The following is a 25,875-nucleotide window of genomic DNA, read 5'->3' on the forward strand; positions in this document are numbered from 1 at the left end:
TATTATCTGGAACGTAGGCAATGTTTTTACATTCAAGTTTAGATGCAGTGAAATAGAGTCATCCTGTCTGGAGAGGAAAAGTGGTTTGAACAATATGGCTAGGTCCTCATCTGGGCAGAATGTGTGAAATTTCTGAGTAAACTGGAAATTCCTAATTAAACTATGATTTATTTTTAAAATCAGAATTATACAATGAGAGACTTTAAGCAAGGAAAAAATGACACTCCGATAGCTTGGGATAGTATGATCCTAATCTCAGACACAAAAGAAGACACTGCAGAGGTAGAAACTAATAATAAACTACTGAAAAAAATCCTAAAAAATGGTGAAACCATGAAAAGGAGAATAAGGCCTGGTCTACAGTACGTGGTTATTTCAGAATTAGCCGAGTTACTTTGAAATAAAACTGATTCCGTCCACACCACCAAACCAGTTTTTTTTTTATTTAAAGGGCTCTTTAATCCGATTTCTGTACTCCACCTCGGCAAGTGGAGTAGCGCTAAAATCAAGATCACAGTTCCAGGTTACAGGTACTGTGGTTGCAATTCAACGATATTGGCCTCCAGGAGCTATCCCAGAATGCTCCCTTGTGACTGCTCTGGACAACACTCTGAACTCCGATGCACTAGCCAGGTAGGCAGTCAGAGCCCTGGGAACTTTTGAGTTTCCTCTTTGGTCACCATCAGCACAGTCCACCATACAAGAGACCACACAGTCCTGGATTCGCAGACAAGCTCCAGCATGGTCCGAATGGAGGTACTGGATCTCACTGCATGTTGGGGAGACGAATCTGTTATGGCAAAACTACGTTCCAAAAAAAGAAATGCAAATACGTACTCTAAAGTCTCCAGAGCCATGACGGAAAGAGGCTACTCTAGAGACAAAGAGCAGTGTTGTACAAAAATCAAGGAGCTCAGGCAAGCGTATCAAAAAGCCAGGGAGACGAACGGGCGCTCTGGGTCACAGCCCCATACATGCCACTTCTACCATGAGCTGCATGTGGTTATGCGGGTTGATGCCACCACTACCCCACCACTATCCATGGACACCTGCAAGGGGGGAGTAGCACGGAGCGAGGAGGATGAGTTTTTGGAGGATGAAGAGGAGGAGGACAGTGCACAGGCAGCAAGTGGGGAATCTGTTTCCCCCCCTAGCCAGGAACTGTTCTTAATGCTGGAGCCAATAGCCTCCCCCCAACTCCCAAGGCATGCTCCTGGACCATGACCCTGGAGAAGGCACTTCTGGTGAATGAGAGCTTGATCAGAGCCAGGTGGTGGGGGGTGGGGAGAAACCCAGCTGTGCTGGGATGTTCGCGTTTAGTTTAAAGGGCTCATCCCTGCTCAGAGCCTCATCGGAGCCACACGGTGTGTGTGTGTGGGGGGAAGGTGTTGTGTGAAGCGATCATCCCAGAGAGCCCGCAGGCCCTCCTTTTATATGGCAAACCCACCAGGCATTGCTTGCTATGGGAAAGGGGGCCCAGCAGTTTGAAAGCATTGAAATGCGGAAGAAGCAGAACCCTGCATGCCCCTAGGGCTTACCATGGCTGCCTGCAAGCTGAATTCTGTTTCCTGGCCCCATGTGGTGGCTTACTCACACCAAAGTGGCAGGCACTTCAGTATAAGAGGCAAAATGAGACCTTGTACAGAAAGAACATGTGCTGTGTACTATGAATTTCCTGTTTCACTGAGAAAGAGTGTCCCCTTTGTTCTCTAAAATGTATCTTTTAAAATACTACCCTCCCTTTTTCTCCTCCTGCAGAGGTGCAAATGTTTCAATGCGGCCCCTATCTACTCTGTCCCAGAGGCTGGTCCAGATTAGAAGGCAGAAAAAACGAACTCAGGACGACATGTTTGCTGAGCTCATGCAGTCCTCCCGCACTGATAGGGCCCAGTTGAATGCGTGGAGGCAAACAATTGCGGAGTTGCATAAAGTGTTACATGAATACGAAGAGAGGAGGGACGTGCGCGATGAGAGCAGGCAGGACACTATGGTCAAGCTCATGGGGGAGCAAACTGACATGCTCCGCTGTATGGTGGATCTAATGCGGGAAAGGCAGCAAGATCACAGATTGCCGCTGCAGCCCCAGTATAACCACCCTCCCTCCTCCCCAAGTTCCATAGCCTCCTCACCCAGACGCCCAAGAACATGGCGGGGGTGAGGCTACGGGGACCCACACAGTCAACCCCAGAGGATTGCACAAGCAGCTGAAAGCTGGCATATCCTAAATTTTGATTTGGTTTCTGGACTTGTCCTTCCCTCTTCCTCCACCCTCTTCCTCCATCTAGCTTCTGATTTCTCTCAGTGTTTTGTGCAACAAATAAAAAAGAACTTTTTTTAAACAATTGTGACTTTATTTCCTTTCATATATATAGGGGGCGGGTAACTTTAAGAGAAACAAACACAACTGTCACACCGTACCCTGGCCAGTCATGAAACTGGCTTTCAAAGCTTCTCTGATGTGCCGCGCACCCTGCTGTGCTCTTCTAATCGCCCTGTTGTCTGGCTGTGGGAAACTGGCCGCCAGGCGAGTTGCCTCAACCTCCCACCCTGCCATAAATATCTCCCTCTTACTCTCACAGATATTGTGGAGCACACAACAAGCAGCAACTACAATTGGAATATTGGTTGTGCAAGTCAGTGCATCATACGTAGCAAACACAGATGCCTACTAGCATTGGAACCACTGCACTTCACTCTCGTGCAGGGAACCAAACATTACTGGTGGCTTTCAGCATCCAATTGCTCCCTCAAGGCATCCTTAATCCTTACAGCCCCGCACTGGGCCCCTCTAATAGCCCTGGTCTCTGGCTGTTCAAATTCAGTCTCCAGGTATTGAACCTCCGTGGTCCATGCCTGAGTAAAGATTTCACCCTTCCCTTCACAAATGTTATGGAGGGTACAGCACACGGCTGTAACTGTGGGGATGTTGTCATTGGCCAGGTCCAGCTTCCCAAACAGACAGCACCAGAGGCCCTTTAAATGGCCAAAAGCACACTCAACAGTCATTCTGCACTGACTCAGCCTGTTGTTGAACCACTCCTTGCTGCTGTCAAGGCTCCCTGTGTAGGGTTTCATGAGCCACGGCATTAAAGGGTAAGCGGGGTCTCCAAGGATCACAGTGGGCATTTCGATTTCCCCTATGGTGATCTTCTGGTTTGGGAAGCAAGTCCTGGCTTGCAGCTTCCTGAACAGGCCTGTGTTCCGAAAGATGCGTGCACCATGCACCTTTCTGGACCAGCCTCCATTAATGTCAATGAAATGCCCACATAATCCACAAGTGGCTGGAGAACCATAGAGAAATACCCCTTCCAATTTATGAATTCAGAGGCTCGGTGGTCTGGTGCCAGAATTGGAATATGTGTCCCATCTATCACACCTCCACAGTTAGAGAAACCCATTTGTACAAAGCTGGCCACAATGTCATGCCCGTTGTGCAGAGTCACGGTTCTTCTGAGCAGGATGCGATTCATGGCCCTGCAAACTTGCATCAACACGATTCCAACTGTCGACTTTTCCACTCCAAACTGGTTAGTGACCGATTGGTAGCTGTCTGGAGTTGCCAGCTTCCAAACTGCAATAGACACCCACTTCTTCACCAGCAGGGCAGCTCTCAGTCTCGTGTCCTTGTGCTGCAGGGTGGGGGCAAACTCAGCACACAGTCCCATGGAAGTGTCATTTCTCATCTGAAAGTTCTGCAGCCACTGCTCGTCATCCCAGACTTGCATGATTCATGATGTGCTGGGGAGACCCATCAGCATATTCCTCACAAGATTGGGATCCATTCCCGCAGACCGAAAGGGAAAACAGAGCACGCAGTACCAAAACCATTGAAAGATGGCGCCAAATGTGGATGGAAGCACAGGGATTGCTGGCATGCAAAGCGCAGTGGTGTGGCCACATTTGCGGCACTTGCAGTGGCATTGGGAGTGGTGCATTATGGGCAGCTATCCCACCTCCGCCACCTTCCCACAAGCTGCAGTGTCAGAATGGGAAGAGGTGCTCTGTGGGATAGCTGCCCATAATGCACCGCTCCCAATGCCGCTGCAAGTGCCGCAAATGCGGCCACGCCACTGCTCTTGCAGTTGACAGTGTGAACACTTGGCAGCGCTTTCCCTGCTGCGGTCTCCAAGAGTTGGTTTAACTCACAGAGCTCTACATCTGCAAGTGTAGCCATGCCCTAAATATTAACCAGAAGCAAACTATTGGAAGTCCTTCAGAACAAGCAGATGAACAGTAATTATCTCAACACTGTAAAGCAAATTCTCTGAAGTTGGTTTCACTGGAGTGGGAAAAACTCTGTGGTAGCTGTGTTCTGTATTAAAAAATAGAGAAAATAAAGGCTATGAAGGGGGTGCATATAAGGGGGAGCTCAGAGATGGAGGAGACTGGAGAAAAGAGAGAGGGAATCAGAGGGGTACTCTGGGATTCTGTGTAAATCCTTCACCTGTAACTCAAATGATCAGATGGTAATTTATCCCTGGGGTTGAGGGCTGAGGTCCCATATATGGAGAATGTACTTCCCTGGATTGTTTCCCTTTTAGTCCAAGTGTTATTCAGAGAGTACAGGGTCTTAGGAAACCACTGTCATTTGGGGACAGATTTATATGATATTTTGGTATTTTTTGTTTGGATTTAAATGAAAGGGAATGTAGGAGCAGGGAGGGAAAATAATAAATGGGATAGGTGTGGAAGTTTACAAACTGAAATCATGCCATATCAAGGCCCACCATTTTATACAATTTAATTAGAAATGGGAGAGCCATTTCCCACAACAGAATTCAACACATCAGACAGCCTCTCTGCAGACAATCCTCAATTATAAATTAGAGGAAAAGACTAGCTGGATTGCAATCTTTAGTGAAAAGAAAGGGAAAAAACTAAACAAAAACAACCCCCCACCACCCAAAATTGTGCCGAGATTACCTGTGTCCACATCTTGCAAACTATCATAATAATCTTTGTCCAAAATATGCCTTGTGAGGTATCATTTGAGAACTCATGATTTGCTGGTCATTATTGTCCTGGTAAAATATGTGTGGCAATATTGTGTGTGAAGTTATAAGATTCCACTATACGGTGTTACTAACACATGATCCAAACTGAGGATGGCAAACAGATCAGCCTCAAGCAAAGGAATGTGCGCTCTGCAGAATTTGTATTCAGGAAACAGTCATCAAGCAGGAAGGGGAGATAAAGGAGGATTAAACAGGAGAGGGAAAAGCAGCAGGGCACATCCTTCCCCATAGACTTTTTGTCTCCCAAATCCCAACTGGAAATGCTTCTCAAAGTGGGGACAGGACTATTAAAAGGAGTGACAGACACCCCAGGGATACACCTCTCTCTCTGCCCACTGAATTCGTGGCACCAGAAAGACAAAGGGAGCAGCACTGGAATGGTGGAGGGGTTCTGACCTATCAGTTGGGTCAGTGATCTGCGGAAGCATGTTGTGGGAATTTTTGCTTTCAATCTAATGTAGTTTGTTAAGTTGGCATTAGTAAATATTTTATCTTTATTTTTCTTGTAACCATTTTTGCCATTTATGCCTCATTACTTGTACTCACTTTAAATCTCTTTGTAGTTAATAAACTGGTTTTATTGTTTTATCTAATCCAGTGTGTTTAAATTGTAGTGTTTGAAATAGTAAACTGGCATATTATTTCTATGAAAGAAATGACAGACTTTATATAATTTGTACTCTACAGAAGAGAGCTGGGCAGTATAGAACATACATTTTGTGGGGAAATCTTGGACTGGGTGTGTGTTGGGGTCATCCTGAAATATAACCCAGACTGGTGAGAAGAAGAGGGTAACCTAAGTGTGGCTGGCAGGCTGCAGTTACACACAGACACTCAGAGTGTGGCTTGCATGCTGGCAGGTGGATTGCTAATGGTCCAGGTGGGAGCTACTTCAGTAAGGCAATGTAAGGCTGCTCATAAGTCTGTCTTCTACAATGATATGTCACACGCACACACAGTTTTTAAAATCTTCAGAAAAATAAATTATTATTATCAGTAGTTCTACCCTTTAAAACAACATTTTGAATGTCAAAGAAATGGGAAAAAATAAAAAAAATAAAAAAGACCCTACTTCCAGAACATTCTGCTGCAGGAGACTGATTCTCAGGGAGAGTGGGGTTTATGGGCATTAGAGGTAATTTATTTCTGCAGATTCTTTGTCTTTAGCCAAAGAAACAAAAAGAGGAGGGGCCATAATATTCGATAAACATATGCCCTTTTAGACTGAAAATCAATTGATGGAATAGGAGGAACAGTTTATTTTCTCAAAGGGCACCATAGCTGGGTTATGAATAACAGTGGGCTCAGTGGAGATTGAAATGTTGACAGCCTGATGACTTATCTGCCAGACATAAAGGAAAGAAACAGTTTAACACATTTTTGAAAAAGGTCTGGGCTCAGAAATCCCCAAGCCTGCCTTTCCAGCCACTGCAGTGCTCAGGGATCTCTGTCTCTCAGGGCTCCTTCTCAGGGTCAAGCTCCCCACAGCTTCTCTCATCTTCTGATCCCTTTCTTATGGCTTACGTCCCCTACTGGCTATCACACACACAGACACCGCTGCCATCAAACACATCTCCTACCCCCTGCATTTGCAACCAGACTTCAGAAAAACTGCTCAAGCTGGATGGTGAAACTTCTCATCTGCCTTTCCATGTGGCCTATTGTTTCTCCTATTACTATATAAAAGGATATTTAATTGGTCCTCCTATTTAGCCTCAATGAAGGCTGGTTGGCAGACCCATAAGCTTTAACCTATCCTGTGACTGCTGGCAGCCATTAACACCTTCCAGCACAACAACATACTGCCAGTGTTTTAACAGTGTTTCAAGTTCATAGAGAGGCATTTATAACTTTAAATCTAATGATGCCTTTTTGTAGGGAAGTTATTACACTTCCCCATGTATGGAAGGTTTTCTTAGACGGTCAAAAGTGAGTAGATGAAAGAAAATAATATTTGAGGCACCAGCAGCGCACAGCAATCCTAAACTGCTCTTCCATGGCCACAGAAGGATTCTCTCTGTACAGAAGCCACTGATGGCAGCCCTACCCATAGTGGTTCCTTCACCATGCCCCCATCCCCACATGCCAGCACAGGGACAGTGGCCAGGAGGATGGGGTGTAGCTGGAGCATCCCTAAACTCTGGCACTCTCCAGCTTCTGGAGGAGACCGTTTGGGACAGAGGCAGCCAGTGAATAATAGAGCACAAACTGCACCTCTCTGCCTAAAGGCAAGGAATCCAAAGTTCAATCCACACCTGTATTTTACAGACATGAAACATGACTGACCATGTCTGGTCAACAACAAATCTACCCTGTATTCTAAACAAACCCAACTCTGCACCAGAGCTAAGCAGCTTTATGTTAATTTTCCAGATCTTGGTTTCTCACAGTAGAGTTCCTTCAAATGCCATCACCTGCAGTTAAAGTCTTAAAATGCATATAAGAGCCATTTTTTAAGTGTGAAGTTATGTTACAGCCCTGATGCCACCTACCTCTGCAAGTGAGTTAGGAATTTATCTAAGTTGTGTCTCTATTTGAAATTTTTTTACTAGTTGGAAAGCTTACGTAGTGAACAAAAACAAAAACCCCTCACACACAGGTCATCGAGGAATCCATTTTGAAGCACTTGGAGGAAAGGAGGGTGATCAGGAACAGTCAACATGGATTCACCAAGGGAAAGCCATGCATGACCAACCTGATTGCCTTCTCTGATGAGATATCTGGCTCTGTGGATATGGAGAAAGTAGTGGATGTGATATATTTTGACTTTACCAAAGCTTTTGATACGGTCTCCCACAGTATTCTTGCCAGCAAGTTAAAGAATTATGGATGGGATGAATGAACTATAAGGTGGATAGAAAGCTGGCTAGATTGTTGGGCTCAACGGGTCGTTATCAATGGCTCAATGTCTAGTTGGCAGCTGGAATCAAGTGGAGAGATAGTCACACAGCAAAATGGGCTGCCTCCTCTTTCAGGGATCTCAGCCCAACACCAAACTCCCAAGGAGAAACTTGCCACCAGAATAGACTGTAATCCCAGTGCAAGTCAGACAGCAAACTCTCTGGCTGCTGGCACAGCTCCCTCCTTCCCAGGACTGCATATCCACCAAATCTTGCAAAATCCAATAAAACAAACAAAACACGTGTTGCCCCAAGACTAAAATCTTGCTTACGTGCTAAAAAAGAACTTGGAAGACTATAACAGAACCGCCTGGCGACACCTGCCCTTACAACATGTCCAGTGCCTAACACACTGAGACCCTGATCATGGATGGGGCACTTAAACAATACTGTAATACACTAATAATTAAATAACAAAAATCTTGTTTAATTCAGAGTTGCTCGGTGACAGCTTATGCCCTTCTCATACTTCAGAAAACCAGGAAATATAGAGCGAAGGTAAACACCCATACAACCTTAACTCTGCCCCCTGGAGCTGGCAATAGCCACTGGGAATTAAGTGCATGCCCTCTAGATTCATTCACTGTGTTAGGTGTAACTGTATTGAATGGCGGAGGAATAAATTGTAGCATCTTGGAAGAGCTGTGATCGTGATACGAGGAGATGTAGGGATTAGTCTGAGGAGTGTCATCGTAGAACTGTGACTGTGATATGAGGAGATCTGGGTCTGAGTCTCCTCTGTGTGTATTCTCAAAGAAAAGAGCTGCATGTGAACCATGAGGTTCCAGTCGGCATCATTCCAGTATAGAATTGTGGAGGTTGTGTCAGGAGCAGGGCAGTGGGTGCGATGGCTAGTGTCAGTGGTGAGGTGGGATATGAGAGCAGTCTGTGGATTTAAGGATGGGTAGGGGAAAGTAAAGGTTTAGGTGTCAACCTGTGTGCAGGTCTGAAGGGATTGTAAAAGGGTATGAAGTGGCTGTTACATTTTACAGATGTGGTATTCTCTCCGGGGAGTAGGCTCAGTGTTTGAGTGTAGGTCAAGGGCAGGTAGCACCTGTCCATCAAAATGAAAAGGCAGAGTGCAAATGTGTGTGTTATGGGCATTCTAAGACATCACTCAGAGAGGGCAGAGTTAAGGTTGTGTGGGCGTTTACCTTAAGTTTTTCTCAGACATTGACAGTTCATTCTCAAATTTCTACTCAAGGTGGGTTTCACACCTCAAAGTTGAAGGCTCAGAGGGGTGGTAATGGCCCATTCATCTCAATGAGATGTTCTCAGCTAAAAGAGAATAACCCATGGAGATGAAGACAGACTGAAAAAATAGCTCTGAGACATGTGAACTGCTCCATTCATTTCTGTGGGTGTTCCCTTCCCCCCTCAGTGCTGGAAAGTTTCTGATGTGTGTCAAGCACACCTGCCTCAGGAGTGTGTTCTTGGTACATCCTCTGAGCATGCCTGTTCTAAGGATCTTCCAGGATCCTGGCTCACATGCAGGGTAGGGAAACGGGCTCAGACACCCCCAACAGGCAAGCCCCCTGGCACCCGCCTCATTTGAGGGGGGAAAGGGATGAGGGTCAGACTTCCATGGATGGGCAGCTGCTCCCAGATCCAAGCACACAGAGGAAAGCGGGGGACAGGGAGCTGGTCTGAACATTAACTATAGCAGAGCTGTCGCTTTAATGTAATAAAAAATACAACTACCCTAAACAAAATGTGGAATTTATTCGGCTAGCACCTGAGGTCCAGTGTCTGCACAGGAAAGAATAAATTGGTGATTGTTCACTTGGTGACAAGAGAAGCTCATGGGAGACACTTTTGGTTGAAACACTGGAACCCAAACAAGACAGCTCCCCACACACACGACAGTGGCTGATAAGCATCATTTGGACCATCGAACTGCTGGGCCACACACCATGAGTAAAGGACAAGCACGTGGAGGTTCTGCGGAGCAAATCCATGCTATACCTGGTGGTGAACAGTGAGCTGCAGGGAGCCCCATAGCCAGTAAAGTGGGTCTAAAATTGTGGAAGAGTTTCTGTAAAAGGGCCAAATTTGGTAACTCAATGGCCAGAGTGTTTGGCTTGCAGTCAGAGTTGGTGAAACAAGATCCCCTCATGCAAATATGTTATAACGCAAGCTAAAATATCCCGCTTTGCACAAACTTAAATCTTTGGTTTTAGTCTTGACTTCAAAGCAGTAACGTCAACAAGCCAGCCCTGCAGAAATAAACCTACTGTCGTGTTCTGCTTTTGCCTTAAATTTGACATTGCAAGTAAGTAGGGTGTAGAAAAAAAAGCAGTTTATAAAAAAAAATTCTTTAAATCAGCTTTCATTGAAATCAGAGTAGTATATACATTATATAGGTTTATATTTAAAAAAATGTATTTAAAATTAAATTTGAAATTAAGACATCCCATGCTAAGGCTTAAATTTGCTATAATCTACATACATCATTTACATTAAATTAAGAAACAAGGTTGAAGCAGTCCGTGTTTGCTGCTGATGTTCTAACAGAAAGTAAAACTACTGAATTTGTGAAAGTTAGTGGCTAAGCATCTGGAAGCCCAGGAAACTCTGCTCTGGCTGGGGCTTGGCTTCAGGCTCCACTCTAGGGAGCCTTGCGAGCCCTCAGAACTGCAATTTGGGCAGGGCTTCAGCTCCTGACTCCCTGCTACAGAGCTGGGAGCCTTGAAGCTCTGGTTCAGTCATTGCCTCCAGGGTTTCTAGCCGACTGACGGGGAGCTGGGAGCTTAGAAGACCTGGGAGCCCTGGGTTCAACTGGGAGACACAGTGCTTGGTCCCCCAGGCTTAATTTCTTTAACATATTGTTGAAACAAAATGTTTTGATTATTTAAAAAATGGTTCTTTTTTTTTTTCCATTCCAGGGGAAAACTTCAAAATTCCTACTTTTCATTCTGATTTTTTTTTCAGAATGTGCTGCAAAATGGAAACACTGACTTTCAGCCTGGTCTGTGACTTACTTTCATGGTCTGCTTCAGAGAGTTCAAGGAGCGAGTTATTGTTACAAAACACTGGTACCCTAGCCCAGCACAAAAGGATGAGACGAGCCAGAGAGACATGATAATCACTGACTGACCACAGCTCTCAACACTGGGTTCTAAGTACCTCCACCCCTCCTTGGCACTCACAAAGCTCTGTGGTTTCTCCCACCCGTGACAGATGAAGCAGGAGCAATGAAAACCCAAGTGTCAGTGTTGAGAAACACAAGAAGAAATAAACGTCTGTACAAAGAATTTTTGTATGCCCGCTCCTTAGCCATGAAGAGGCCAAGAGATTCTCCTTCTTCTCTGCCATAGCAATACTAAGTCACATATCACTGTTAATAACTTTATCAGTCTAGTTGTCTCCTCTCATCTCCAGAGCCCAGCACCTCTCACTGAAAGGAACTGGGCACTCACTTCACAGAGAAGCTCTTCCGCATCCGGGATGGCCGCTGTGGCCATCAGGGATAAAATGACAGCCTCCTTCTCACAATTCTGACTATTCACAAAACAGGAATCACTAGAAAATATCTGATCCTTGACCAATGAGTCTGATTCTAGATCTTTTTGGCTGGTGAAAGATAGTAAAAGCATCCAGGATTGCTACTAGCTAGTATTCACAACATCTGGTTTTGAGGAGGGAAATCTATCCCCCAATTTTGAGCATGCAGCACTCTGGCTATACTTAAGAATCCACTGATTGATGCAACTCAACTTAAAATGAACCTCCTGTGCTACTCAATGATCAGATAGAGCCAGGGAGTCTGACAGAGGTCTGCTTCATTCAGTGTAACTGATCAGCATTGCTTAAAGTGAGCCTCTGCAAAACATAACAGCCAGTTCCAACTGGCTCACCACCTGCTATCATCTGGAGGCCTTGCTTGAGACCTAGGCATGGCTAAAAGTATGAACCATAGTAAGAGCGTGGACCAAAGTAGGCCATGTCAAAATAGTAACACTAGGTATCAGATAATCAAGTAAACCCATTCCTGGTCTGCGGGGATGGTACAAGAACCCAGAGACCCCTTTGAGATAAGGAGAGAATGACAGGATAATGGATGAGAAAGTTTTGTTTGAGCTATCAGGTACAAGGATGGTAACTAAGAACATCTGGAGTGTAATATGCAACTTGTTTGTACCAAGGTATAAAAGGAGAAGTCATAAGAAGTCTGTGGTTTCTTTGTCTAGGGGACAACATTCTGTTGATTGTCACGGGCATACTTGTGTCAGTATAACTGTAACCACTGAGTCGGGGCTCTGAAACTGCACCTTGTCCATAATGAACCTGACCGAGCTTTCACCAGAGAACCGAGCCCGTGGTCTTTCTTTATGATTAACACTGAGATCTGCTGAACCAGCAAGGTACAAGCTACGCTGGTGCCGTTAACACCAGAGCTCCACAAATGACACGGGAGCAGCACAGACTCACAGCAGCACAGAACATCATCCTCTGGGCTCCCTTTCTAGCAACCTGATTAGCTGGTGCAAAGCACTGTATAACTGACATCTTTAGGAATCTGGTTTGGAGTCTGGCATCTATGATGAGTTGGTTAGTAGGTTCCCAGCTGATGAATGATTTTTCTGAAGAATCTGTCAGAATGAGAACTACTCCCTCTGAGTGCTTGTTGTCACTATGACTTGAGTAAATCAGATGTTTCTTCTCTTGCCTGAAGTACTTCTTATCCACCGAAGCCCAGGCTTTCAAGTCTATAGTTTTCCATAACTCTCATGAGCTGCAAGATCTTTGGTGTGTGAAACATTGTTCTCACATTCCAGTAACCAGCCCTGAAGAGTTTTCTTGCTGTCAACATCCAACTTTACAGGGCCTTGGCTTCCAGAGACTGGCTTTCATCAGGAGCCTTCCTGAAGCACAAAGGGGAAGCAGTGTTCATTTTTATCAGAATGGTAGCCTCATTCTTTTTCTATAACTGGTGAGGTGTTTTTATGAGACTATGTGTTTAGCCCTGCACTCAACCCTCCACACTTTAACAGGGATTGGGACTGCCAGACACAGACACAAGATGCAGCAATGCAGAAGTGTATTAGTAACACAAATACGAGTATAGCATAGGTAGACAGCAAATGCCAAGAAGACCGAGACTTAGCTAATGATATTGCACTACTGAGCAACAGCCCTGAAAAGTTAGAAAGTCAGACAACTTGGTGAAAATAGCAGGCAAGCAGGGCTCACAGTAAATTATGCTAAAACAAGCATCCTTGAAACCCAAAGGTCAAGCAGTAACAGCACATTGGAATGCAAAAATATCAGACAAATTCTTCTACTTTCTTATCTCAGCAGCACCATATTGACCAACCGATACCTGAAGAAGGAAGAGACATCAAGTATAGGAAAGGCATTCACTAAACTCAGCAATGTATGGAAACCAAAGATATTCAGCACCAGAACAAAACTGAGAATCTTCAATTCAAACATAATCTTGGTGTTAAGATAAGGCTGCTAGAGCTGGAAAGATACGAAGCTTTGTTCTGAAAACTAGAAGTCTTCGAAAATAAGTGCCTACAAAAGATTCTTGGCATTGGTTGGAAAGACGTCATCACCAACAAAAAGATCTAAGAAATCACCAACGAGCAGCTCATTTCCAACACAATCTGAGGGCACACTGAACATATTTGGGGCATGTACCCCAGATGCCAACACAGACTCCCACATGAAGACATCAAGTGGAAATCAAATTCTGTGAGAAAACAAGGGTGCCCAAGAGAAACCTTGAGCAGAAGCCCTAGCAGAGAGGACAGAATAGTCCATCTCAACACCTTAGAGCAAATGCAAGCAGCAGCAGATGACAGAGGGGAATGGAAGAGACTGGTTTACACCCTGTGTGCCAACAATGGCACGGGAAGGATCTAATCACATAATTTAGTAACTCCAGCAGTGCCTAGGGCTCACCCAGCAACAGGGACCCATTGTGCTAGGAGCTGTACAGAGTAGTAGCTAGTCCCTCCCCTGAAGAGTTTATGATGTAATTAGACAAGACAGACAAAAGGGAGGGGACAGGGACAGAACACACAAGCAGAACGAATAGTGACCTTTTGTTTGTTATTTTGCTGTGGAGGAAAGGTGGGTGAGTCTTTGCATTTGGGTTTTCCACAATTCTTTGGGTAGGAGTTGCTAGGTGGGGATTAGCTAAATGGAAAGAGATAGGAATGGAGGGGGACAAAGAAGGGAAGGGAGAAGGAAGGAAAGAGGGGAGCATGGAAAGAGGCTGAGATGCACCGACTGTGAGGGGAGGGGAAAGGACAGGGTGGCAACAAACAGCCAATCAGCACAAGGAAGAGAATGTCAAGAGTGACAACTTGTAGCGGGCAGTCTGATGACATCAGTGTTCATTGGTCTCTGCTGAGGCTGCTTCTCTGTCTGCTCCTACTGGCTGGGAGTCATCTCTGGTCCTGGGCTTGGTTCTGGGGTTCCATGGACGATTAAGACGATAGCATTAAACTGGCATCAGAAGCTGACTGGCAGCCAATGGAGGGATTGGAGCACTGACCTGATGTGGTCATAGTGGCATAAATCACAGAAGAGGTGGAGAGTTCCTTTCTATCAGCTGGAACATATGCAGCGTTAGATTGAGTGTTAGGTGCAGTGAATTACAGTGATCTAGTCTGGAGATGAGAAGTAGATTGAAGTATTTGGCTAAGTCCTTGTCTGGACGGAAAGTGTGAAGTTTCTGAGTAAACTGGTGATTCCTATTCAAACTCTGTCACAGGTTGTACCTCTACGTAACTCCTGTGAGGTGAGTGTGGGTGCCTCTCTCATCCCTAAGGTCCCTTTCTGTCTGGAGGTGTCACTATAGTGCTGGTTTGGAGTGCAGGGTGCTGTCTCCTGGTGGTCAGTCTTTAGGAGGCGTCTTCTCCTCCTTTAAGGCATGGCCACGGTCCAAGACAGAAAAAAGCAAAGAAAATAATCTTGCACTCAAAAACCAGTCTGGGCTCACCCCGCTTTTCCTCACAAGTTAATAGGTAAATAGTCTCTGAGAAGGGGGCCTGTGTTCCTAACACCCTGAGTGTCTGAGAGATCCAGGCTGAGTGCCTGGACGCTAATGAAAAGCAAAGCAGAGTAAAGATGGTTCCTCTGCCTCTCCAGAGGGCTCAGGCAGCACAGTCTCTTCTGCAGGTTTCCTGTGGAGCAGGGGAGTGCTAGTTTTGCTTCCCTCTGAAGGTCAGCATGCACTGGGCTTGGATCCTCCCTTTAAAGAAGCCACCCTTCTCAAGGTGCAATAGGTGTCACAGGTGTGCCACGTTGGGGCTGAATGATCCCAAAGGAGCTCTTTAATCCCTTCCTGACTAGGGTGGGAATCTGTCCCAGCACATATCCCACCCCTCAAGATGGAAGTCAGGATCCCCCAATCCAATCCAATTTCCCCACCAGTCCCAGTCAGGGCTGACTCAGCCCTCTGGAGCCCCAGGGTAAAGCAAGCTTGTTGAAGAGATAGAGGTAGAGCATTCTCAGTGAAGAAGGGTCCTTTGAAGATTGTAGCTGCAAAGCTGAAATAAGTTTCCACTGAGCATCAGCACTGAGATTTTTCAAATGCTTATAACTTTGAAAATTGGGGCAGATTTTCCTAAGAACAGAAATAGGCACACCCCTGGCACAAATGCTTCCCCCTGCCAAATTTGAAGTTCCTGCTCTAAAGCATGGGGATGATAGAGTTTCTCACTGAAAAGTTCACCAGAATTACTTGGGGTAAACAGTGTGTTTCCCTAGCTATGGATGAAAATGGATGAACCATTCAGGCTGAAATTTCACAAAAATATCCAGCTTGAAGGAGACACCCAGCATGGAAAATTTAAGTCAATATGGTTAAGGTTAGCAAAGTTATAAGCAACAGAAAACAAGATCTACTGATGGAAGTGTCCGGCTATCATAACAGGAGATAGCACTTCCAGCTTCACTTCAAATATATGTACTCTACAAAGCAAAACATAGCTTTTGACATTCGCAAATATAAAACCGATCGAAGGCACGAACATTCCATTGTATATTCTAGTACACGTTGGATAGTGCATTCGTAGCTCTTGTAATGTAGTATTTAAAAGAAGAGAAAGATACACTATGATAGAAGAAGAAAAGATAAAAAGCTGTCTGGTGAATTCTAGTCCTGGGTGACATTTTCAGTGCTTTCTAACTTGTCAGTAACCATGCTGTGCGATCTTGGGTGCATATTTTTTAAGCACAACTTCTGTGTGAGGTGAACGTTCTGCGACATTAATTGTTTCCCAGAAGGAGTGTATGTATGCCTCCTTTTCATATTGTACTGCTTTGTCCCTTATTAATAAACTAAATTAAGCTGGGTTATTTGGTCTCTTAAATACTTTTAATATTGAACCGCAAGTGTTGCCAAGCAATGGCTAGACCTCAGTGAATAGTGTTAGGCTGACACAAGTCACTCTCCCTGTGGGGGAGATAAGTACCACATTCAGGTGGCAGCAGTTCCTTTTTTAAGCAACAGTGGCTGATGTGAGACCCTTTCTCTGATGCTCCACCAAGTCAATTGGTTTCCCATTCCCTTCCAGACTAAATTCAGAGTCCTCATGCTAATTGTCAAGGCCCTAAATAGGTTATGATCTAACGTGTACACTAGAGAACTCCACATTGCAACTTGCATCAGTGTGACTGAACTGGAAGCTGCCATGATGCAGTGCATCCACACCAGCCATTCTATCTTTGGGGCACACAATGCACTGTTCCCTAAGAGTGCACTCTGTAAAAGTTGCAGGGCCTGTGGGTTGTTGCATCTACCCTGCATTTCCTCGCGCTGCTTCCTGGAGCAGCTGCATAATGTCTACAGCTTATAGTGTCTGTCTGCACGTAGTCACTCTTTGCTCTGCTGCATTGCCAGCTTTAAATGGTTGTGTCCTGCACAAAGATCTGCATATGTGCTGTGAGCAGCAACACCCTGCATTTGCAGATGCCATGACAGAAGATCAGCAGCTCCTACTGCCTCTCCCCCCACCCCTATACAGGTTCTGGGCCTGGAGGCCCAGAGTGGATCATGAAAGAGCACCAGCAGCTTTGGGTGTCAGTGCTCATGGTGGTGAGGAGGTGGATTTTTTTCTTTTAATTCATTTCTTCAGTCATGTTTGTTAGTTTTTTAGACAGAGTTTGCTTGTTAGTTTAAATTTTATTATTTTTTTCAGTTGTTTTGTTTAGTAGCTAAACTCAGTTTCTCTCTATCCCGTTTTCCTATAGGAGCTAGAGATGTGAGTGCTCTGGGCCCAAAGGAAGGATATTCCTGGGGGTCCTCCACGCAGCCCAGAGAATGCTCACCGAAGTTCTTCCCCACCTGCTATAGTGGAGTCCATTGGGGCTGGAAGGATGGGAGCATTCAGTGGGTGATTGTTGGGGACACTGGGGCATGGCCACTAGGTAACTCGAGGGGATGGAAGACCACGAGTGTCGATGAAGCCCCCTCGCACTAGGCCCAGGTGTCCTTGGCCCCCGCTCCCGCCTGGAGGCACACACAGCAGTTATGCTGAGGATCTGCAACAATATGCTGCAGAGTAAGACTGCCTGAAACTAAGCAAGGCCAAACAGGGCAGATATGGAAGAACAATGCTGAATAAAGCAGCTTTATGTATAGTTTAACAAATGATACAGAGAATCAGGGAACTAGCTGGGAACTGGATTGGCTGGCTATATGGATACTTGGGGCAACTTGCTATTGGATAAGTATGCTGGGAAAAAGGATGTATAAAAGCCTGTGTAACTTCCTGCTCTGGGTACAGGATTTGAGATTCAAATCTCCCTGTACCTATTTGAAGCTTCAAATAAACTTTTCTGCTTCTCCACCCCGTTGTGGTTATTGGGTGTAGCACACCAGGTAACGAACCACTCAAGCTGTTGTTCAGCCTCTCGGCACTGGGTGCCGGCAACATGATGGAGAACCATAGAAAAGAGGATTTAGTTGGGGTGGGGGAGTGCAGAGGGTAGGGTTCATCCTGGTGTTAATTTGTTAATTAATTACCCTGCTCTGTGTTCTCTTTAGCACATCTCAGGAGTGTGGAAATTGCTGTGGATGCTGTCAACAGGCAGCCATTGTGCATTGTGGGATGTTTGTGTTCATGCACATAAACCAGAGGTTAGTCAGCACTGCCATGGTGTAGCATTTTATGTTTTTGTACAAGAATTCCCAATGCACCAGTCACTTTTTTTTACATTGACTCGTGTGTTCTCTCATTGGGACTCCCTTGGGACTGTCACTTGATGTGCTGAGATACCGCTGAGCCTAAGCCTTCTGCCCACACGGGCACCCCTTAACTCTGTCTTCCTTAGCTAGACCCTCCAGGCTTCCTCCAGCACAGATGAAGAGATAGGGGCCACGCCCCTCTACAGAATGCAGACCCTGAGTTCAGCTCAGCTCTGGGCAGACTCAGTTAATGGGATTTGCCTCAGCACCCCAGTGCACAGCCTTTCTGGGAGCCTGAACCCCAGATAAATTCATCTTACACTTATAAAGTTTATACAATATAAGTTAGAGTCATAGAATCATAGACTTTAAGGTCAGAAGAGACCATAATGATCATCTAGTCTGACCTCCTGCATAGTGCAGGCCGTAGAATCGCACCCTCCCGCTCCTGGAATAAACCCCTAACCTATGTCTGAGCTACTGAAGTCCTCAAATCATGGTTTAAAGGCTTCAAGGTGCAGAGAATCCTCTAGCAAGTGACCCGTGCCCCATGCTGCAGAGGAAGGCAAAAAAACCCAGGGCCTCTGCCAATCTGCCCTGGAGGAAAATTCCTTCCTGACCATATGGCCATCATAAGTTCATATTATTTGCCCTCTTTCTCAAAGAGAGATATGCACAGACTGTTTCCCCACCACCACCTCACAGGTAACAATTGCTTACACTGAGTTTATTAATAAACAAAAGTGATTTTATTAAGTATAAAATTTAGGATTTAAGTGATCATAAGAGGTAACAGACAGAACAAAGTAAGTTACTAAGCAAAATAAAACAAACACGCTAGGCTAAGCTTAATACACTACGAAACTGGTTACATGTAATATCTCATCCTCAAAGGTGTTCCAATAAGCTTCTTTCACAGACTAGATTCATTTCTAGTCCGGGTCCAATCCTTCCCCCTGTTCAGTCTCTGTTAGTTCCAGCAGACCTCTTGGGTGGTAAGGAGGGGTTTCCTCATGACTGGCCTCATATAGCTTTTGCAGAAGGTGGGAATCCTTAGTCCTCTTGTTTAAACGTTTTTTATGCCTCATGGAAAAATATAGAATCCAAGATGGATTCCAGCATCAGGTGACACAGACACATGTCTTCACAGGGACCCTCATCACCCCTCCTCCTCATAGGCATTCCACAGACTTACAGGAAAACAAATCCATTCAAAGCAAATTGTTTCTTGCTTAAGAGTCATCGAGTTCTTGAAGTACCATTAATAGCCCTCCATAAGCATAATTACATTAGTAACATATTTCTAACTTCAGACATAGAAATGATACTTGCATACAAATAGGATGAACACTTTCAGTAGATTATAACCTCTCCAATGATATCTTACATGACTTATTTTGCATAAAGCATAGTCCAGTTATGTCATATTCATATTCATAAGCATATTTCCATAAAGAATATGGAGTGCAACGTAACAACGTGTTTGAAGTTCTAATCCTCTAACATGGTATTTTTTGTTAATTGTGTCTTTGTAAATCTGAGAGGGGCCAGACCAAGCAGAGACCAACAAGCCTTCCCTCGGCTGCTCTGGGGCTGGCATACAGCAAGGATATGAGTGGCACAGCTTGCTGAAAAACGGAAACAATTCTTATTGGAATATTTCGCTTAACAAGTCATCCATTTTTTAACCAAAATTATGAATTTTTGCAACTAACTCCAGTGAGCGGCTTGTCAGGTGACAGAATCAGTTCATAGAGTTTCAGGCCACAAGAGACCATTAGCCCGTCTAGTCTGCCCTCCGGCACATCACAGGCCATTACATTTCCCCTAAAGTCCCCTGTGTTGAGCCCAGTGATTCTGCGTGATCAAAGCGCTCGTGGAAGGATGAGCAGGGGCAATGTGGAACTGCACTGGGAGAAGACTCGTTGCACGACTGCAGCTGCTTTGCCAGTGCTTGTGCTGAAACAGTGCAGAGGGACGTGGTCGTGGAAAGTACGTCATTGTATTTCCTCTGAGTGGGTTAAACACCAAAGGTGATGTACGCACGTTTCTGTGCGTCTCTGAAGAGCTGTGCTGTTGCTTCCAAGGCCAACAGCCTGTAGCAGACAGTCTCAACAGTGCTCCACAGGGTCAATCTCACTGGAGATGCCCAGGTTCAGATTCTTGGGCATTGGAAAGAGTGTTATCAAAAGCCAGAACTCAGCTGCAGAAGGCCTTCAGAGAGGGGATCAGAGGGAGCCCTGGCCTGGCCATGGTCCGAGCAAAATGCTAGATCACCTAGGTAAAGCCTTTGCCAGGAAGAACACCAGGGTCAGCATGAGGTGGAGTTGGTGTAATAAGAGGAAAGACAAAGAATAAGGGAAAATAACATTGGGTTTTTGTGACACAGAGAACCTTTGCCAAAGGGTCCTCTGCTCTTTGCAAACAGCTCTCACCTCAGAACGGAAAAACTCAATACACCAAACACGTCTTATAGGATATTTATTCATCAAGTATAATGTGTAATGTATCTACAAAAAGCTGTGCTGTCTACCCTTGCCACATCCCAGAACATTCAATGGAAAAGCATCAAAGACCATGGCAAATGATCAAAACCACTTGGAGGTGAAAAGGAACATCACAGCAGGGCGGGGATTTCCCTGTTATGAATATAGCAAATGATGGTTTTCAGGAAAACAGAGTGTAGGAAAAGACACACTGTATTTAGTAAAGAAAGCCTTGCGGAGTTCAGGGACCTGTCCTGAATATTTGGATCCTGGTTCTTATAAAACCAGCTAGTTCTATAACTGACTGAACTTTGTGGGAAAAACCTAGTTCATTAGATAGGAAAGGTAACTACTGGCAAAGGTAAACCCAGGTTTACACTTTAGGATCTTGTTTTGCATTACAACCAGTTGTTCCCATCACCTTCTCTCTTTCTTGGATAAATCTTTATTCTTTCTTAAATAAACCTACTTTTGTTTTTATTTTAAGTGTTCGCAAGTGCTGTGTGGACTACAGGAGCAGTGATTGAAGGAAACTCTGATAAACTGGGGTACACTACATCTTTGCATGTAAAGATTCTGGTACTTCTGTGAATAACCAGAATCAGGGGCTGGATATCACAGGAGAATGAATCAGCGATTCAGTGATTAGGGTGCCTCTCTTGTCAGCCTGGAAGGCAAAGCTGGGGCTGGCATAAGCCCAGAGGAGAGTGCTTGAGTGAGTGAAAGGCTGTTGGTGCCGGGGAGTTGACACCCCGCTACTACTAGTAAGACCCCCTCTTACTGTAGGCAGTGGGGTAATGAAGTGACAGTCCCCAAGAAACTTCAGAGTGTAAAAGAGAGGGAAAAAATCTCCTCCCCTCCACCATCTTCACTGTGTCAAGCACTTTACCCAGAGGACACCTGTAAATACACAGAGGCGGCCAAATGTTACTTACTCCAGCGTCTGCAGTTTGCAGTTCGGGTGTTTCAGTCCCTCACACAGCAGCCGCACTCCAGCATCTCCCAGTTTATTATCAGGCAGTTTCAGCTCTGTCAGGCTCTGGCTGGTTTTGAGAATAGCGGTGAGAGCCCCGCAGTCAGTGTCTGTGAGATGACAACCCCCCAAGCTGCAGGAGAGAGAAACACAGAGAAGGGGGATCACCGTGTGAAGGGGGCTCGTCACAGATGTTCTGACAGGCGGCCCCGCCCACCAGCCCCTCTCCCTGACCAATCCACCTGAAGAATGAAGTAGAAACCCTGCTCCACCGCCTGTCCCAACCCCCACCCTATGCCAATGAGGAACCAGTGTTGGGTGTAATTTCCTGCCTAAGCCCCACCCCTTGCACATGACTCTTGACCAATCAGAACTGTCAATGACCCAGACACCCCCCCCCATCCTTAAACCTCTGCCATTGACCAACAAGATTTAAGGTTCTGGGTAAGGTGTCCTCATAAGCACCGCCCCTCACTCTTTCCACTAACCAACCAGAAGTTAAGGGGCAGCTGTCTGGCCACCCTAACTCCCACCTACCCAGCTCTCAGCCAATCAGATTGGACTCAGCACTGATCAGCCCCACAATGGTGCAACCCAATCAGAGCAGGCTCCTCCCTGTTCACCGGGGCCAGGCTCAGAGCCAGCGGAGCTGGGAGATCCTGGCCCTCTGCGCCCCCGGCACTGGCTCTGCTGCTCCCCTGCAGGACACAGACGTCTCCTGTCTCTGCCCCTAGCTCTGAGCCTCAGGCCTGGGGTGGGAGGCAGCTGCGAGGCCCAGCACTGGCAGCATCACACCCACCTTCCTCTGAGACCAAGGATAAAAGACTGGGGGGATTGGAAGACAAAGAGGAGACCAGCCCCACAACCAGGGGGATCCCCAAAGTTTGGGGAAGAAGAGCCCCTGAGAGGAGGGTGACCATGTGACCCTGTTGGCAGGGCCTGTTCCAGAAACACTGGTGAGGTTATTACAATAGAAATTTTCCACTGGATTCTGTGTCCCTCCCTGCAGAATCTGGGTTCCTGGCAGAGCTGCCAGCCACCGGAGTGTGGAACTATGGCAGCAGCCTGGCTATGACCATGTGCATCTCAATGACCAGCCCCCAGCATGGCTGTCACATACTGCCACTCCTCCCTCCCTCCAGGGCTCACAGAGAACCCTCTGCACCCCCGACAGCTGCCAAATCTTGCACACATGTAGAGACACCCTACCCATCGCAACTGTCACCTGCATGGCCTCCTCCATCACTACAGTTGCCTTCAAAATATGGTCGCTCCGCCAAAAGGGGAGGGAAGTCCTAATGTTTGATAGAGAAAAAGAGCCCTGAATTTGTATTAGGGAGAGAAGCCCCCACTCCCTGTGGGACCCCCAAGTTCAGTCATCATGGTAGAGCCATGTGGGAAAGTATGGAGATACGCCCTAGCCTGGGGAGGTGGGGAGAGGGTGTTCCTGATGAAGCAACAGAGACAAGCTCCACAAAATGTAAAGGTAAGAAAGGAGGGAAGGCAAATGAGAAGCTGAGGAGAAAAAGGTGCCAAACTGGGGAGAGGACACATGACTCTTAAAGAAGGACCCAACTGAGATAAAAAAGAGAGACACCCCCCATATGAGGAGTGGTGTTGGGGGTAAGCTTTGGGAAGGACATAGCTGTGCCAACTGTAGTAGAGTTTGTTCTTTGCCCTGGGTGCTGATCAGAGTCCATTTTGGAGGCAGAGATTCTCTTTGGGAATTTGGTGCTGGGCTCAGATCTCTGGAAGAGGAGCCTCTGCTGTGTGACCCTCCCATTCCAAAGGAGGTGAATAAATGTAAATATGACAAGTTTCACTTAGAGTTTACCCAGACTCCCTGTCACTGATTTCTCCTCTGATCTGCAATGTGCTGGACGCCCGCCACCACTTGGCTGAGGGTAATGCTGGTGTCAGAACAGGACACTGGTGCGAGAAGAAGGAGCAACAGTACACACAGATAGACCCTGCCCTGAGGATCCTACAATCTAAACAGACCAGACAGGTGAATGGTAGGGAAAGGAAATATTATTATTCTCATTTTTCAAATGGAGAATTGAGATCCATAAGAGATTGAATGACTTGCCCAAGGTCACACAGAGTGTCTTGAGTTCAATCCAGCAATTGAATGACACAGCCATCCTTTCTCTTGCATAGAGCTGTGCTTAGCCCCTCATGTTTCTCAGTATCAGAAGGGCCCCCATTTTTTTAAACAACATGACCTCTTTTCCCTCCCTGTTTTTCTCATGGCTGAGGCTGAGGTAAGAGCTACTTACCAATCAGGTACTGAACATAAGGGCCTGACCTACTGATGAGGCTTCTCACTGTGATACCTATTGTGATTTGCTAAAGTGTGTTGGAAGAATTCAAAAAGATCTAACTACTGATCAGACCAGACCCAAGCAAACATTTGAAGAGCTGTTGGAAGGGAAAACAAAAATTCAAAATGGGTTTCTTAGAACTGAGGGACCTCAAGTGTGTGTGAGTATGGGGGTCGAGGGAGGGGGAAGGTTGGACTGACTCAGATGTTTTTGAAATGTCAGGTGCCATTTCCAGTATTTTAAAAATTTGCCATACATTTCATATCAAAATTACAAGAGCATTCATTGTTTTCATCTGGAATTTGGTAATAGGACGGCTTGCTAATATGTCATATTGTGATGTATGGTAAAGAGATGGCTGCATTAGGAGCTCCATGATTAAGTTTACTTGCAGATTTACACTTGGAGCAGGACTGAAAACTCTTTATTTTCACTAGATTACCAGCCCAGCCATAAAACAATGTTTAATTTTCACCAGAAGTGGAAGAAATCTTCTAAATATGATTGATAATGCAGCTATTTACTCAAAATAGTACTGTTTTTGAAAAGTGACCCAGGTGAAATACTGTATGCATTTTCCCATACTTTTTTTTCCTTTTGTTAAAGCAAAAGTCTGTAATCATACAACGTGAGCTTGTACCATATAATGCAAAAAAAAAGTCATCATTTGTAGATGGTACTGATGTGAGAACAGTTTTCTTTCTCCAATTTTTATGAAGCTATGCAAACAAGAAGACACCTACCCCCATTTATAAAATGTTTTTGTTATTATATCTTCAGCTCTGCGGCCATCAGGGATAACATGAGCCCCTCCTTCTCAGAATTCTGTCCCTTCGCAAAAGAGGTTTCCTAGAAACACAAGAGGAAATCGAAGCCTCCACTTACAACTCTGATCCTTAATCTTCTGTGCTGATGAAGGAGAGTAAGAGCACTTAGAACACCTACAAACAACTACTGTCACCACTGTTCCCTCTAATTTTCCCCACTCATATGTGGAATGAATCTTGTTATGTACACCAATATAGAGGAGATGTGATAAATCACCTCCATATTGGTGCACATAAAATTAATGGTGTGGGGCTGAGGGGTGCGGAGTATGTGTGGGAGGCTCAGGGTAGGGCAGAGGGTTGGGTTGTGGGGGGATGAGGAATCTGGCTGGGGGTGAGGGCTCTGGGGTGGGGCTGGAGCTGGGAATGATGGGTTTCGGGTGTGGGAGGGGGCTCAGGGCTGGGCAGAGGGTTGGGTTAGGTCAGCTCTTCAGCTGATTACATCTGCTGCCATATTGCATAAGAAGAGATGTGGTTTCTCAAGCATCCATCACCCATTCCATTTAAGGTTTTATAGATGAAAAAGGGACCTCTACGTTTTGCATAAAATCAGTAGGAAACCAGTGCAGACAATACAGCACAAATGTGTCAATGTACCACTTTATAAATAGGCATCTACAGTCTACCCTAGCTGAAGTTTCTGAATTGTCTTGTATGATCCCAAACAGAGCACACTGCAGTAATTCAATTTCAAGGTGATAAAGAGCTCCAGAATTGTGATTAGGTCTGCATCTGAAAGGAAAGGTTGGAATCTTCTTGACACGTGCAGATGGGGAAAAAATAAAACCCCACACTCTTGACCAGATACAGGGATCATCTTTGACACTGACAAATTAATACAAGGCTATTGGCAAATTAATGCAGGACCACTGTTAAAGCTCTTTAGTGGTATTTAAAATCAGAACTAAGGTAAAAAGCAATCTAGGATGTGCTTATTTACTGGCAGATGGAAATATATCCCCATGACTGCAAGCTGCTCTGCCCAATTTCTCTGCTCCATCTCTTCTCACCTTTTTAAACTTCCCCTTCTGTGATTTAGAAACCATAAAGCACACTGGGAAGTGGATCTCATACTCTTAAGATTTCCTAGAGGCTAGAAATATTGAAATATTATATATATACACCCCTTGGATTGTTTCCCTTTCAGTCCAAATGTTATAGGGAGAGTACAGCGTCTAAGGAAAACACTGTCATTTGGGGACA

The 25,875-nt window shown here is 45.5% G+C and overlaps 1 protein-coding gene across 2 annotated transcripts in view; it reads right to left on the reverse strand.

Annotated features, from left to right (window-relative positions):
* Window positions 1-25,875, reverse strand: part of LOC140912510 (NACHT, LRR and PYD domains-containing protein 12-like) — a 181,199-nt gene that overhangs the window by 119,982 nt on the left and 35,342 nt on the right. For both annotated transcript variants that reach the window (XM_073346997.1, XM_073346998.1), the window contains exon 4: window positions 21,484-21,654. In XM_073346997.1, coding sequence (XP_073203098.1) covers window positions 21,484-21,654 — 171 coding nt within the window. The remainder of the gene's footprint in view (window positions 1-21,483; window positions 21,655-25,875) is intronic.

This window comes from Lepidochelys kempii, chromosome 6, assembly GCF_965140265.1.
Source record: "Lepidochelys kempii isolate rLepKem1 chromosome 6, rLepKem1.hap2, whole genome shotgun sequence".
Classification (NCBI taxonomy): Eukaryota; Metazoa; Chordata; order Testudines; family Cheloniidae; genus Lepidochelys; species Lepidochelys kempii.